Here is a 16,694-nt window from a genome sequence, read left to right as displayed (position 1 = left end):
CAGCTTGTAAGAATCTCTCCGCTCCCTTCCCATAGCCAACCGCCTGCCACCTGTCCTTAACATGCAGGGCTTCAGTTGCTGTTCATTTCTGTTCGCTTTCTCATTTGCACATTTTTTCCCCAATACACACACACACACACACACACACACACACACTCAGTCACCTCATCTCCTCTTAACTGCTTCAGTCAAAAACAAACAAACAAACCAAAAAAAACATACCTCAGCCAGAGAATGTGATCGTTTCTTTCACTCACTGCCTGTCTGCCTGTCAGTGTGTGGGGGCCACATCTGAGCCTCTCGGCTTCAGCCAGCACTAACTTCCTGACCGCCTTCCCATCCTCGCCCCCCCCCCTGTGCTGACCCCTGCAAACCCCACAACGTCCTATCCCATCGTCCCTCAGCTGCAGGTGCGGCACACACAGGGCTGGGTCACCTGACCCGCAGCTGACCTATCAGAGGATGGGATTTTGCACTTAAAAAAAGTAGAGTACTCTTAAAAGAGTACGGGAAGGCCTTGTCTGGGTCAAGAACTGTGCATTTGTTGTTGTTGTTGTTGTTTTTTAATTTACTCTTCGTCTCCTATTTTGTTTTATGTTATCGTCTCTGCAAAGGGACTGCAGCTATTGTAGTAATGCACTGGGACATAGTGTTTTTAGCTAGTCTTAAAAATGATCTACCTGCACTGTCCCTCGCCCCCTTCCCCCCCACCTCTCTCCCATGAGAGTTTATAGACTCTAAGCACCAAGTGTGATGTCATCGCCTCCTTCAACCACTAGATTGGTGTTTCCATGGCAGCAGCGCTGCAGCAATACACACCCACCAACCAGGTGTTTTTCTTGAGGTGGATCCCCAGTTCAGCTGAAGTGTACTTTGAACTGCTGAGAGATGGCAGGCCTGTTTTAACCTCTTTATGATTTATCAGTGGTTCTTTTGATGATTTCAAACAAATTATCATCATTTATTATATTTAATGTTGCCTAACCCAGTGCTTTTACACACACTCCCACTGTTGAGAAGGCGTATTGTTTTTTGAGAACTGTGTGCAGCATGAGATTGTAAAAGAGCATTTTTTGGAGGGGGTGCGGGAGGATTTGGAATAGGGCTTAACATTTTTTTATCAAGGTGCTCCATCTCTTTCTCTCCTTCTAAAGACAGTGACGTTTGTGTGTGTGTTTGTGTGTGTGTGTGTGTGTGTGTGTGTGTTTTTTTCATGTCATCTATCCAATGGATAGAGGAAGAGAAGGGAAAGACTAAAGCAATCTTAAAAGCACATTCCACATCTGACTGAAGAGGGAGCAGTCAAAATAACGAAAGTATCATGGTGGGTGAGGACGTGTGTGTGTGTGTGTGTGTGTGTGTGTGTATGGTCGGGTGGATGGTTGTATGTGGTGTGATAGCTTACAGTAAATGCATGGGGATGCAGGAATCGACAGAATTCACCCAGAGGTCACCCAACAACACAAAGGGGACCGCTGACTTAACTTTGTCCTTAACTTTGTCGGTAGCTGAGGCTCAATGTCACTGTGTGTGTGTGTGTGTGTGTGTGTGTGTGTGTGTGTGTCCTAAAAGCTGTACAGTACTGCACTGCAGTACCACTCTTTCTGTCCTGCCCAGACTGTTCGTTTGTTATTTCTAAGATAGTCATTTTTATGTAAATAGTTTAACAGAAAGAAAGAGAGGATATATATATATATATATATATATCAAAGTATTTATATTTGATCAAAAATACAAAAATCAAATATCTATCAAAATAAATTCATATATATAAATATATATGAATATTTATATATTAATATTTAAGTAGGAATTGCCTCAGTAGTTTTGTTTGTTGTTCCAGTTGTGAGGTTTTTTATGTGAAACTTATTTTGCACACAGCATTGTGAATCTGTTTGGCATTAGAGCTGTTTTAAACATGGAATATTTGTGTACATCTAGAGCTAGAACCCAGTGCTCTTTAGAATAAAAAACATTTGATCAGTTTTGTTGATATTGAACGTTTCCTACATTTTTTTTTTTTGTTCTTGTACACAAAGGATATATTACAAAAGTCCTCTCTAACAAAAAAAATTGCAAATAGTTGAAAAACGGAGACTTGGGGCGAAAAAAAGTTTATAAAATGGGAAAAGGGAAGCCTTGTTTTGGTGCAGTAGGTGATGCTGCTAAGTAAGAGTCATTGCTGGGTTGAGGCCCTTTTAGAGTGCCTGAGAGTGTAGAACAGGAAATGGCTCCTCATTTGCTGTTCCTCCCCTTAGTTTTGGCAGTGTGTAAAATGGAGGACACACGGGGATAGTGATGAGAGAGAGAGTGAGAGGAGAAAAGAGATTCCGTATCTGAATGTAGTTAGTCATCCTCTCCCCAACTCATTGCCAGTGGGACCTCACTCAGCCTGCAAAATTCTCAAGAACTTGAAAGAAATGCACCAAAAAAAAAAACAATTCTGATGAAAACTAAAATGTATTGCTATTATTATTATTATTATTATTATTATTATTATTATTATTATTATTGTATTAATATTATTCACTATTTGTGTGTGGAATGCTGCTTCTTGTGTAGTTTCTTTATCGAAAAAAAAAAACAATAATATATTGAAGTTTGAAAAGTAAAGATGTAGCCTTGGGAATTTGGGATGTGTCAATGGCATTAGTGGCGGTTAGCATTAGCTTGCCTGATAATGTGCGCCCAGCTCTTGGGTGCGTCGGCATGATTTGTATCATCTTGTTGAAATGTGTTTGATTTTTGTGCGCGTGCCGTCACTGTCTAACAGAACGAGAGAAAGAGCCCCGTTGGAGAGGGGCGAAGTTGAGGGAGAGGTTTTTTTTTTCTTTTCATTTTTTTTCAATGCCATTTCTGTGAATATGCTTGGTGTTCTTTTTACTCGTTACAAGTATGGAAAAAAAGGTGCAGAATCAAACAAAAAAGGCTCTCACTCTCAAAAGCTCTTCGGTGTGAAGCCATGTCATGTCTTAAAGCCACCAATGCACCCTCCTTCCACGTGAATACCCTGCAAAAACACACACACACACACACACACACACCCATGCGCATTGTTATGTGTTCCACACACCCCCACCCGCCCCTTTGTTAGCGTGGTCCGTCCTTTTCATCCATGGTGCAGAGAGTCAGGTTTAGCTTTCCCCAGCCTCTGTAGACTCCTTTGGAAGACCTTTTTGGTGCTTCGACATCTGTCCTTTGTAACAGATGTGGGATCTTTGAAAAAATTACTACTGTATTTATTAATGATGGAAAGAAATATACATGCCCACAGTTTGCTATCGCTCCGTCCCATCACAGCTATGGATGTCACCGTGGGAAGCAAATGTCATTTTGTTCTCTTCTGTTTTTGTATATATCGGTTTATGTGCATAGGGTACAAAATGGCTGATGCCTTAAAGACACACACAATGTATGGGATGAATATAACGTGACAAAATATATGTTTATGGTTAGCAAACGGATGTATATCAGAAAAGGTCATTCCTGCCTGAGACTATGTCTCTGCCGTGTTGCTCTCTCCAGATGCACACATGCATACACATACACATACACACACACACACACACACACACACACACACACACACACACATACAAATGCATAGACACAGGTCGGAGCAGACTCAGGCCTCAGTCAGATGTGAGTCAGATGTTTGTGTCTGCTGTAGAATCAAAGATGGACATCTTTTTGTGCTGTCACTTTTTAGAATTGGACAATTTGGATGTTGAGAAAAAGAAATTCAATAAAAAAAACATGTTTAAAAAAACCTCTGTTCTTATTTATGAAAAAAAAAGCCAATACTAGCAAACTGGAAAGTTCATTGATTCCAAGCACTTGCCACTTCATTCTATATTATGTTTAACCGTTAATATCCTGGATGTTCAGACAACTGCTGTCAACCTAGTGTCAATCAAGCTGTTGTAGGGATTCAGGAATTATAGGCAGAGCATATTCGGACTCCAAATCCCTGGCAGTGGGCAGGTGAAGTGTCCTTTGCTCATTTGCTAGATTGGATCAGGCATGGCTGAAGGACAGAAGGCTTGGTGAGAAGTGTCCTCACTCCCTACTCCATGTGATAGACAAGTCTCTGGTACCCATAGATAACTCCATTAGATTCACCTTAGCAAGACCACACTTGTATCACCAGAGTAGATTGAAATGGACATGATGGTTTTGATACAACAGTACTATTCTCCCTCAAGCCCAGCAGATGGCTGTTTGACCACCACTATCAGCTTGAACTGTTGTGTAGACACAAACCTGTAATGAACCATGCATTCGTGTTGAATACATAATAGGTCACAACAGAAAGTGATATTTGATGAACCAGCTGATGGCTGGTTTTTCAGGACTGAACTGTTCATCTTAGGTTAGCCAGTTCTCCATGTGCTTTAAGGTTTAGGTGTTAAGCCATCAGGAGTAGAACCCTGTATAAACTTCTGCTGGTGTGGTCTTCGGTGTCTGGGATATTCTGATGCATGCGGCTGAACCTCTTGACTGCTTGACAATGAATCTGTACATTGAGTAGCTGCAACATGGTTGGCTTATTACATTTGCATTGGCAAGCAAATGTACAGAACAGGTGTGCCAAGAAGCACACCTGTATGTGTGACTTAATGTGCTTAATTTGGCCAACCACACCAATGTGGTGGTACCAGAGGGAGGCACAAAGGCCAAAGTTATACAGTAGGCTACATAAAAATGATCAAAGTTTTATTTAGCCTATTCACAGCAGTAGACCTGCATCGCTGTATGAAACATGAAACATGACATGTACAGTATTGTGAAGTATTCCACTGAGATGAATGAAGATGGGCGCAGAACTGTAGAATAATATGATCAAATTAAATAACTTGGTGACGAACCGTTTACCACAGCAACTACCGGCTAACATCATTTAAAAGCTGAGAAAAAGCTCTTTCATGTGATGTGATACATGTGATGTCTGTGTGATGAGTATGCTACTTCGCGAGTAGTTTAACAGAGAAGAATGGGTGAATTTGGACATTGCAAATGCCTGATAAAAGTGTAGTGTATTTGGGCCAAACATTAAGTAACATTTGTTTTTGACATCACTCGTTAAATGTGAATCTGGAATTCTTTTTTTCCTAGAAGTGTCATGATGATGCTGTTTGACATCAGCCCGTTTTATCTGACACTGTAGTAATAGGGAGAGTGAGTGAGTCAGTCTGTGTGTGTGTGTGTGTGTGTGTGTGTGTGTGTGTCTGTTTACACAGGGTCGCAGAGGTCAGAGTGCATCGGTGCCTTTCAGGTGTCTCCCTCTGCCAATGGAGCTGTCTCAGATTAGTCAAATCCAGCAGCTTATCCTGTGCATGCAAACTCCAGTCGAGAGTGACCTTCACCCCTCCGAGCTGTGGTGGCCACTGCTGCTGCTGCCGCCACCAGCACATGGCTGGGTTACTCATCTCTCTCTCTCAGGCTGAGATGTAACATGCTGCCCACTGCTGCAGTTGTCCTCATTTTTTATCTCAGATACAATAGGGTCTAGGATGGCACTGGGAGTAGTGACAGTCAGACAACGGTGCAGACAAACCAACTGTGAGACAGCAGGTCATCCGAATGCACACCAAGCACCAAGCAAGCATGGGGTGTCAATTATGTGATGACTATGTAATATTTTCAGGTGTCTTTGCAGTTCCAATCAAGATACAGCAAAAATGGCTCTGAACATCTTCAGCTTTTGATGTTTCTTTCAGAACCTTATGTAAAATAAGGTAATGAGCAGATCTGCACTTTCATATTGTCATTTCTTCATTTATTTATTTATATGGTCTGACAGTCTCACCAATCCACCTCAAACATAGCCCATAAGACAGTCACCTATACCCTCAGCTGTGGACACAGACACACTACAAAACCATACAGACCGCATTGTTCAGTGATATACTTCACATTCACACTGAATAACAAAACTGTTATGCAGCCATAGCACGTGGAACATAATGAACCTAGTGACAGCAAACAGCACAGAATGTGGATGTAACACAACTAATCCTCTTCAGCTGCTAACGAGCCGTACTCGACATAGAGGAGTGCAGCAAAGCCACGGGGCCTACTGACAGATGGAGCCAACAGACCGACTCTTCCCCGAGATCTCCAGGGAGCCAGGGGAGGAGAGCAAAAGCTCCTTTGAAGATGAATTTGAATCGCCTGGTCACGTTGCCATATTTAGGACAATGCACTGCTTGGGAGGATTGAGTTGAGAGCACAGGCAGAGAAGCTTATGATTTATGTTGGGAGTCCTGGCTGCCCAATTTCAGAGAGGGTTCCAGTTCAAGATAAAAACAAATAAAGGAAAAGATGGGTTGGGGGAATAATAAACATCAGCTGGTTCCTTGTGACACTAACTGGCAGATAATGGATTGACAATTTTAGGTAAGGTAAAGACAAGGGTTTCCATCCAGAGACAACCACTATTGGTAGTTCAGATTTGGGAATATAGACACAGTGCATATCTCCAGCTCCCCTGATTGAACATAATGTGACTTGCCATGTAAGCCACACCTCTATGAGCTCTCTAAACAGACCATGCTGGCTGTGGCGGTGGTATTATTTTAATCTGTCATCCCGAAAGGCCTCTGCTCTCTCCACAGTCCACCGGTCAGGTTCCAGTCTAGCAGCTCTGAAATCCCGCGACATGACAAATTATAGTGCCCTGACATGTTGTGTTAAAACACCTCCGCTATGCCTCTACTGGACAACCAAGGAACTGAGCAACACCTCCGCTATGCCTCTACTGGACAACCAAGGAACTGAGCACACACAGAGTGCGTTGCTTAGACGTAATCTGTTACTTGTCGTTAGCTGCCACCCTGTGGCGTCTCTCAGAAATGTGTGCAATGAAAAAAGGGGAAGGAAAAGGGAAAAGATCAACGAATTAACCCTTTGCGTTCCACATATTCTGCATAGGCTATTGCATTTACTGCAAGTCAGCTATTAAATATTAGTCGTTTGGTTTTTAAAGAAATTATGACTGAAAATCGATCATTAATTATTATTTGGCAATGAAGAACGTGTAGGCCCTACCCCTTTGAAGAGAAAACTACATAACATATCCATATATGATATATATCGTTATACCTTACCTATATCGTTGTATAGGCCTAGTCATCATAAAGGCAACACCCTTTTCAGTAATAACATAATAAAACTGTAATATTAAAACAGCTGTTTTTTAGAATAGAAGATCTATAGGCTATACTTGATTTATAACTTTTTAACTACAACCAATAATTAATCTCATGAGTCATCTACACAGGTCTTATGTGTTGACGCCATCTCTTGCCATCCATAACTAGGCTACATGCTCACTTACTTTCTGATCATATTTGTTGTAAATTTACCGTGGTTATTGTGCCATATCCAGCTCGTCAGATGCAGCTGAGGTCTTTCATGAATGTTTTATGTAGTCTGCACCTAAAACTCCTCTGGCAGCCTCTGGCTTTCTCGTGCAACATGCGAACTGACTAAGCAGAATCGGGTGCATTGGTCACTGGGACATTGCAGTGGTGGGGATGTCTGGACTGCGGCTACGGAGTGCACACAGTGCGCGGCCTACAAGAGCTTGATAAGGGGTTGCTGATTGAACGCTTGGAAACCTGCATTCCCTGGAGGGCCAGTGGTGTGATGTGCTGCCCTTGAACAGGGCGTGGCTGGATGCTCTGGCTTCCTCCCAGGGCGTGTTGCTGTGCTGTGATATCGCTGCCTGCATGGGAAAGACTGTTCTCCTGGGTTCCGTGCTGGTGTGATGATCAATCTTGGTGTTGGTTGACAAAATCAGAGTTGTAAGTGCAATTAACAAATGCAAACATTCAGATTGGTCTAAATTATACTGAAAGGATAGGCAGGATAGGAAAGATGTATTCTCTATATGGTTTGTGGTGGTTTGTGTTTGTGTGTGTGTGTGTGTGTGTGTGTGTGTGTGTGTGTGTGTGTGTGTGTGTGTGTAGCAACAACATCTTGTATTTATAACTCTTTATCAAGATACCCAAAGCGCATAGCGTAAAAACATAGTTCACACGTGAAGGCCCTTCATGCTGCTGCTAAAGAAATCCAACGTGAAAGTCCACATGAGACACACATTGGTATTAAGGCCATGCATCTTGTTGGGTTATATGGTGTCCATGGTGTCTCATTTCTAATTCAGTCAATGCGGAATAGTGAGTGCGGGGTGGCAGCACCTGCATTCCACCAGTGTCACACACACATACAGAGATAGTCTGACACGCCTTTCTGTTGGCGCACATGGGTCGATCACCTCGCATCTAATGTGCTGTTGCAGCTTAAATAACTAAGATAGGACAAAACACAAAACTCTAATAATTCTACAACATGGCAACTAATGTCTAAAGTTGAAATGAAAAATTTAACAATATCTAGGAGACTTCAGCAGACAACGCTGGAATAATACAGCTGATGAAAGTATTTTCTTATAATAGACTTGAATAGTTTATACCGCATTCTATTTTTCCACAGTGAATCCTTTGAGAAATACATTTCAATGTATTGTAGACCACCCGGAAAACATGTATTTTACAGAAAAGGATGAGTTGCCAGAAATAAAAGGCAGGACAAGATCAGCATGAGTGATTTTGCCCTCCCAGGGGAGCTTGGCTTTTTGCAGGAGCTTGCAGGTTTTCCCCTCTCTCCTGCTGCGTCTGCGTCAGATGATGCTCAACTTTCAGGCCTATATATAAGCAGCTGGCTGAACGGCACTTGCATCTCACTTCTCTCATCCTACCTCTTTCTCTACCTCTCTCTGTCTCTCTTTCTCTCGCTTCGCTCGGGTACTGGAGATAAGGAAAGTGAAGACCAGCATTTGATCCACCCTCACCATGAGTTTTTCCGAGTACTCCAGCAGTTCCTATCGGAAGATATTTGGAGATGCCCCTCGCCACTCCGGTCGCGTCTCCGTCGGCAGCAGCCCTTCTCGCGTGTCCTCTGGGTACCGCTCTGGAGCTCACCGCACCTATGGCTCTCCATCATCCATGCTGTCCTCCAGCTACCGTAACAAACTCGGCTCCGGCCGCAGCGGTTATCCATCAATGTCGGAGTCCATGGATCTGACGCAGTCCACAGCCGTCACCAACGAGCTAAAAATCATCCGCACCAACGAGAAAGAGCAGCTGCAAGGTCTGAACGACCGCTTCGTGACATTCATCGAGAAAGTCCATAATCTTGAGCAGCAAAACAAGGTCCTGGAGGCTGAGGTGACTCTTCTCCGCCAGCGCCACAACGAGCCATCCCGCCTCCATGACCTGTACGAGCAGGAGATCCGCGAACTCCGGGCACGAGTGGAAGAGCTGACCCATGAGAAGAGCCAAATGCACCTCGACTGCGTGCAGATGAACGAAGCGCTGGACCGGGTGAAGGAGAAATTGGATGAGGAGACGAAGCTCCGGGAAGAAGCCGAGAGCACCCTGAAAACGTACCGCAAGGACGTGGACGACGCCACCCTGTCCCGATTGGAACTGGAGAAGAAAGTTGAGTCCCTGCTGGACGAGATTGCTTTCCTCAGGAAAGTCCACGAGGAGGAGCTGCAGGAGTTGCAGGCGTCTCTGCAGGCTACACAGGTGCGCAACTTTCTTAAGTCACGCATCTTTCCTCCATGTCTTCATAGGCTACCTAATTAAGTGGGGAAAGACACGCACATTTTCTAGAACTTCTGAGCAGCAAACGAATTTTCTTCTTAAGCGGTTGACAGGAGTAAGTGTAATATTATGATGACAGGAGACAGAATTGTAATATTATGATGTTTTTACATTTATACTACAGAAATACAATATACAGCTGCCCTAAAATATTTAAGAGGTTCGAAGGTTCAAAATACAGAACACGTTAAACTAATGTAAAGTCTGACGCGCAATGTTTAATTCAACAGAGCAGTATATTAACCAATACGAGTGAAATTGTTAACAATTATTGTTACTTAAATAGGCCGGATGGCGTGCCTTTCTTTGCATCCCAGTTTTTAGATCTCACGTTAGTCGTGACGCGGCTTTTTGGTAATTTACAGCACTGCAGTTTCCCAAGTGCGCATAGCAGCACCCCGGGAAGTTGTCTGCAGTGCACCATCATGAGTTGTCCCGTTGCCCTTCACACTAAATATCTTGACAACAACAATCATACGCAGACGAAAATATGAGCCAAAGAGGAATATCAGTCCGATTCGTAAACATCAAGAGAAAATTATATACTTCCCCCCAAATTATGATGGCAATGCGATTGATGCAGGGGATGGAGAGAGGGGGTGGGGAAAGGCAACCACTGTGGTGTTTGATTGTAACGCATAATTTGAGGTGTGGCTTTCCCTAGATGTGGTAGACTGCAACATCGGTAACTAACAGCCACATATGATAAACCTTAAAAAGCATCACTTAAATAGCCTATGTTTGTAAGGGAAACAGTTAAGTAAAGTTTTTTTGTGCACCGCAACACTAGCAGTAAACATATAGCTATCGGTATGGTTAGGTCAAATATTCATGAAAAGCAATGTTTTCCCTCGTTAATTGTCTGTAAAGAGGAAAACGCTTTGTGCAAAGGAATTCCATTCTCGCAGAGAGAAAAAATGCACTCTAGGGTATTGACATCTTCACTCACTTGGTGTGAGATGCCTTACTCAGCGGTCAATACATCAGCTCCAAGCATTCAAGCCTTATTTAGACTACACTCTCACTTGGGAGCTCTTTTTCCTCCTCACTAGTGTTACTGGGCAAAATGTCTCTGCAAGTTTCTAGACAAATTACAAATGACTTCAAATGATTCATGTTGGAAATTCAGTTTAATAATTTAATTAAATGTTTGACCCCCTAAATATCATCTAGAGTTATGGGAAATATATGGGAAATATATGGAAAGCAGATTACTCTAAGCTTTGAAATGTACTTATATGAAAGGCTGTTCAATGTGAAGACTTGTAGTAGTGTCCCCCCTCATCTTCAGTTATTTTCCTGTTATTTAATTCTTTACATGTTGGTGTATGCATCTCCTTCGATCAATCACCTAGGTGTCTGTTGAGATGGACATGAGCAAGCCAGACCTGGCCGTGGCTCTGAAGGACATCCGTGCCCAGTACGAGCACCTGTCAGCCAAGAACCAGAACCAGGCCGAGGAGTGGTACCGCTCCAAGATCGCTAGCGTGAGCGAGGCGGCTGCCCGCAACAGCGATGCCATGAAGCACACCAAGGATGAGCTGAGTGAGTACCGCAGGCAGGTGCAGGCCCGCACCCTGGAGATCGATGCCCTCCGGGGACACAACGAGGCCCTGGAGAGGCAGCTGGCCGACATGGAGGACCGCCATGGCAACGAGATCGGAGAGATGCAGGTGAGAAGGAGGTGATCAATTAGACAGGCGTGCAGGGATAGTTGAGATGTACACAAAAAAATACATTACCAAGGCAAAGAAAAACCAAACTGCTCAGATAAATGCACTGTAATTATTTGATCTAAGTGATACAACAGTAGAACAAACAAACCTGAAATCAATTGAGATAGAGAATGATGTGTCTCTTTAATAGAGACTTCATTAATTATTTGTTAACTCATTCGTGTGTGGCCCAACCCAGGAGACTATCCAGCAGCTGGAGGGCGCCCTGCGCAGCACCAAGGGAGAGATGTCCCGCCACCTGCGTGAGTACCAGGACCTGCTCAACGTCAAGATGGCCCTGGACATCGAGATTGCTGCTTACAGGTCAGACATGCAGCACCCCCCCATGCATCATCTCACAGTGCCTTTACATTATGTATGAAGAGGAGACCTGGACTCAAGAGTTCTGAAGATGTCTCTCCCTTTCTTTCCATTTATCTCCCTCTGTCTCTCTAACTCTCTCTCTTTCTCCCTATCTCTCTTTCTCCCTCTCTGGCTCTCTTGGTCTCTGTTTCTCCCTCTCTCTGTCTCTATCTATCTATCTATCTGTCTTCCCTCTCGTGGAATGCAGGAAGCTACTGGAGGGTGAGGAGTGCCGCCTGAGCACCGTGGGTGGGGCAATGCTGCAGTCCGGCTACTCCGGCATGTCCTACACCTCCCGTAGCTACGCCCTGAGCTCTTCTGCCCCCTACAGGAGGCGTGGCGCGAAGCCCGAGGACGAGGAAGAAGAGGCAGAGGACAAGGAGGAGGAGGAAGAGGAGGGAGAGGGAGAAGGAGAGGGAGAGGAGGAGGGAGATGAGGAAGATAAGGGAGAGGAGGGAGACGATCAGGAAGAGGGAGAGGATGAGGAGGGAGGTGATGATGATGAAGAGGGAGAGGATGAGCAGGAGGATGAGAAAGAGAAGCAGAAGGAGAAGGAGAAGGAGACGGAGAAGAAGAAGGGAGGACCAGCCAGCAAGAGCAGCAAGTAAAACTGCTCCTCATGATGTGACACCCTGTCCCTCTCCACCGTCACACTCGCTCACTCATACGCTCACTTGTACACTCACTCAGTCATACACTCATCCCAATCATATGGTGCACTCTCTCTGACCAAGTTCATGAGAAAATCCTTCTCTGTCACATGGACACACACACACACACACACACACACACACACACACACACACACACACACACACACACACACACACACACACACACACACACACACACACACACACACATGACACACACAGAGACATGCATGCATACAGAGCACTCACAAACACAAAACAGTCTTTTGTCTCACGTTTCTGGTTTTGCTTTTCGAATGGAGATGGCCTTGTAAACACAAGCTGAAAACTAGTCTTAGAAAGGGGCACTTCTCTATCTCCTTTGTGGTACAAGAGAGGAAACTACAGCAAGCTTCTTGAGCAGGTATGGAAAGTGATGTCTTGCCTATGTAGCACATAGAGGGATAGTACAGGGACCACAAAGAGACCTTTGAATGTTCAAATGGCTAGGAACAGAATGCCTTAAACAGATCACTTGAGGAGGTATTGAGGCACCAGTGTGCCCAGAGATACCCATTTACAATGTGCCATTATTGCCAATATAGCAGTGTGGATCAAACAACACTTGAAGGTGGTTGTGGGGTTTTCATTTGGTAGCCTATACGGCTGACCATACGTGCAGAGATCTGGTGCAAGAGGACCGAATTTAATGGTCCCAACTCTTAGGTGCTATCTGGTTTTCAACAACAAAAATAAGAATGGGAGATCATGTAAGCATGCAGTGTCATCAGAGAAGCACTTAATAATGCTTGTATAGTGAATGTTAAAGTGAAGAACCCAACAGAGATGCAAATCATCCCGTGGTTGGTGGAATAATCATAATTCAGATGAAACCCCTATCACCTCTGGCCACACAGCTTGTTACCACACCGTTGTGTTTGTGAAATTATTTATTTATCTGCCGCGTGAGAAAGATGGTAAATGTCTCATTGTACCATGTTTGTTTTCCTTTTCTCTCTTTTTTTTGATGCACAGCAAACATGCAGCCATGATTTTATTGGGTCCATTCCATATCAATCCATCTCTCTCCCTGCGATGGTCACAGCACGCCAAAAGTGGCAACTTGGAATTTCGAATGAAAATAGGCAAATAAAATAGATCTATAGTTTATTTGGAGGGCACAGACTTAGCATTTGAAGGCTGGTGTATTTTCGCAACAATGCTCCTGTGGAATGATAAAAAAAAAAAAAAATTAGAAAATTAAAAAAAACATTTGCTGCTATATATTGTCCTATACATTTTCTGTTTGAAAATGACTTCCTCTTGATTGATTCATTTGTCACTGAGCAGTATTTCAGTGTTGTCCTGAGATTTGTTCTTCTTTTCCTCCCCCTCTCTTTCTGTCGTCCCCTGGTCTCAGATCAGTGGTTGAAATGGTTTTACTCACCGCCCTATGGTAGACCAGCCGAACGGCACCCCCGTCACTGAGCCCCAGCCAGGTAGCCAGAGTATATGTGAATGTGTGTGCATGTGTCTCTCTTTCTCTGTGTGTGTGTGTTTGTGTGGTAGTCTGTCTCAGACAGGGTGACGGCTGGTGGCTCTCATGGTGTGGCAGGTGGTGGCGACGGTGACAGCACTCCATCCTCTCTGCTGGTGACAGCCAGACGAGAGGTGACGCTGTGGGGTCACCGTCTTATCGTTCTGCACCACAGTTAAGGGCTATTCAAAACCATTACCATCCCCTTTACCACTCCGTGGTTCAAGCCCAAATTCATAAGGTCAATGTGGACATGGAGATGAATGAGTGACAGAATAACACTACAGAGATACAGTGTGTGGCTGTGTTAAAAAAAAAAAGAGAGAGAAAAAACTTGTTATGGGATGAGTAAAAATAGCCATTGAGGACAGCTCATTTGTCTACAGATTTTGGCCAAATTCCTATAGGATCCTGTGGCAAATGGAATTTTTCTCTGAGTTATTCTTATGATCTCAGCAGGGAATCTGAGAAAGAGTGTCTATAATTTTTGAACGTTTCGGAAAAAGGGATTGGAAACACAGTGGAGGGAGCTTCCTTGTTCACATTTCACTCCCCCTGACTTTTACTGATAGGTGAATGAATCAAGAGCAAGTAGTTGCATGGCCTGATTCTTGGAGCTTGACAAATAGGAGAGGATGGGATAAATTTGCTTGTTGTGTCTAAAAAAAATGTAAATGCCTTAACCATGAACAAAAGCAGTCTTCACTTTGCATTGTCACATTTTGGAGGTGGTTCAGGAGTGCTGACACTTTACAGACCGTTCTGCTATACTACTGTGACTGTATGTGCTATGTCATACAGTGAAAGTCCTTCCAAAGCCAAATAAAGCCATTTATTAACCAACATTTTGTGTCTTGTATTCATTTTACTGTGCCATGTTAGGGGGATACATTTACACCTGGATACATTTACCTGGATACATTTACAACATATTTTCAAACCAGAGCAAATAACTATTTTCACAGAATAATGAAACTGATTAGAAGGAAAAAAAACCCTCTTAGGGTTTTTTTTAAAACCCTCTTAGAACATGCAGGAAGTAAAAAATCACAGAGGATATAAAGCACTCCATGTGTAAGGAAAACACTATTTGCATTATCAGGGAGCATTATGAATGACCTCAGTCCAGATGATTTCAAAGCAGAGGTATTCCTCTCCGCACCTGTGGGCTGTGATAGGGCATGGTCCATGATGGCCAAATGGAGGTATGGATGGATGGGAGAGATGCATGGCTGTTCCCCTACAGTAACCTGTACAGCTGTCGGGGTTAAGGCTTCATTATCTCCACCATGAGAGATCACATCAGGAAGGACAGCACAGTCATTTATAACAGACAAGAGATCAGAAGGTGACAGAATAAAAGATTAAGACATACACACATATCTTACTGAGCCACCGAGATGAAATAACTTTTTTCTCACAGGAAAGACTGACATTGAACTGCACTTATGACAATGACATATTAATGTTAATAATGAAATGCATTGCTTAGTTGCAATAATTAGATAAAATACACTTCTTAAATGCTCTTATGGGTCAAAATAATGTATTTCAAAGCAGCATTACCTCAGACAAGTGTACTTTTAGAGGACCATTCCTCTTTTGGTGAAAATTGAATTGATGCATTCTCCGGTCTCTCAGAGAATCCAACATGCCGTAAGTGCCAGGCAAAAGCAAGGTCAGTAAAGTTCTTGGCTGTCAGGCGTCCACTGCCACAATAATTCAGCTTTAAATAGAAATGTAATTACGGCCTTGAGGTGGCCCATCAACATGGCGTGATGAAGGAGGCTGGTAGGGCGGATGGTGGCAGGATTTATCGTTTTATCACTGCAAATCTTAGGGCTGGCTGAGAGATAGGCCTGATCAATTATGCATGCCTCTCCAAAACGGCAAACCTGCTGACGGCATCTCTCCCCATACGGCCAGACGAATCAAAGAGGTGGCTGCCTGCCACAGTCAGAGGGTGCTGGGTGGCTCACGCTGGCTCATTTTCTGCTTGTTTTCCCGATAAATCTGTCTGGTCTGGAGTGCTCCTCTTACAATTTTAATCTTTAAGACTTATGCCTGAGTGAGCAATACCACTGCCTGCCCCATCCCCATCCATACACCCACCCCTTAATGTTCTTAATGTTCTTCTTCTGAAAAGAAAACTCTTTCCTTAAACAAAACATTTCGGATGACAATTTGGTGTAAATTATTCAAGCTCTTGCTTTATTTATTCCTTGTCTGTCCTTAAAAAACTGCTGTTGAACTCAGTCACCCTGGGCAAAGATGTTTTGTGAACTAATAACTATACGAGAATTGGGACTGCTGACAACAAAGATATTTATTTAAGATTTTACAGAATACAACTAGAGAATTTATATCTAACACTCCACAAAATTACACTTTGAAATTAGAAAATTAAAAACTTTTAATATGCTCTTCAGTTACACATTCAATGAAATTGATAGCAGAGACTCAAAGGCATAACCTAAACAAACAAACAAAAACATAACCTGGATGCACAAATACTTATGAGATATTCCCTGGGAGCTTTATTTGGATTAGTTACTTAAACGTAATTTCATATTCAGTTCAACTGGTGATTGATTTAACAGCCCATAATACCATATTAGTTCTATTATGAAATTTATTTCATGCTATGAAAATATTCTATCATGCTCATGTTATACTCAATACTTCGCTCTCTCACTCTGTCTCTCTCCCTCATACTCCCCTCACCTACTGCTATATATAGACTTCTGCATTGCAGATGTCCCACAACCCAGAG

The 16,694-nt window shown here is 43.3% G+C and overlaps 1 protein-coding gene across 1 annotated transcript; it reads left to right on the top strand.

Annotated features, from left to right (window-relative positions):
• Positions 1-8,734: 8,734 nt before the first annotated feature.
• Positions 8,735-14,764, top strand: zgc:65851 (uncharacterized protein LOC321113 homolog). The gene is made up of 4 exons (XM_048242480.1): positions 8,735-9,596; positions 11,030-11,347; positions 11,589-11,713; positions 11,961-14,764. The coding sequence occupies exons 1-4, from the start codon at positions 8,859-8,861 to the stop codon at positions 12,358-12,360; spliced, it is 1,581 nt and encodes a 526-aa protein (XP_048098437.1). The 5' UTR covers positions 8,735-8,858; the 3' UTR covers positions 12,361-14,764.
• Positions 14,765-16,694: the final 1,930 nt, after the last annotated feature.

Source organism: Alosa alosa, chromosome 5, assembly GCF_017589495.1.
Source record: "Alosa alosa isolate M-15738 ecotype Scorff River chromosome 5, AALO_Geno_1.1, whole genome shotgun sequence".
In the NCBI taxonomy this organism is placed as follows: domain Eukaryota; kingdom Metazoa; phylum Chordata; class Actinopteri; order Clupeiformes; family Clupeidae; genus Alosa; species Alosa alosa.
Note: the sequence above shows the minus strand (reverse complement) of the source record. Positions and strands in the feature narration are given on the sequence as shown.

Coding starts and splice junctions, on each gene's coding strand:
- zgc:65851 (XM_048242480.1), top strand. CDS start 8,859: ATGAGTTTTTCCGAGTACTCCAGCAGTTCCTATCGGAAGATATTTGGA. Junction 9,597..11,029: donor CGTCTCTGCAGGCTACACAG/GTGCGCAACTTT, acceptor TCAATCACCTAG/GTGTCTGTTGAGATGGACAT. Junction 11,348..11,588: donor ACGAGATCGGAGAGATGCAG/GTGAGAAGGAGG, acceptor GGCCCAACCCAG/GAGACTATCCAGCAGCTGGA.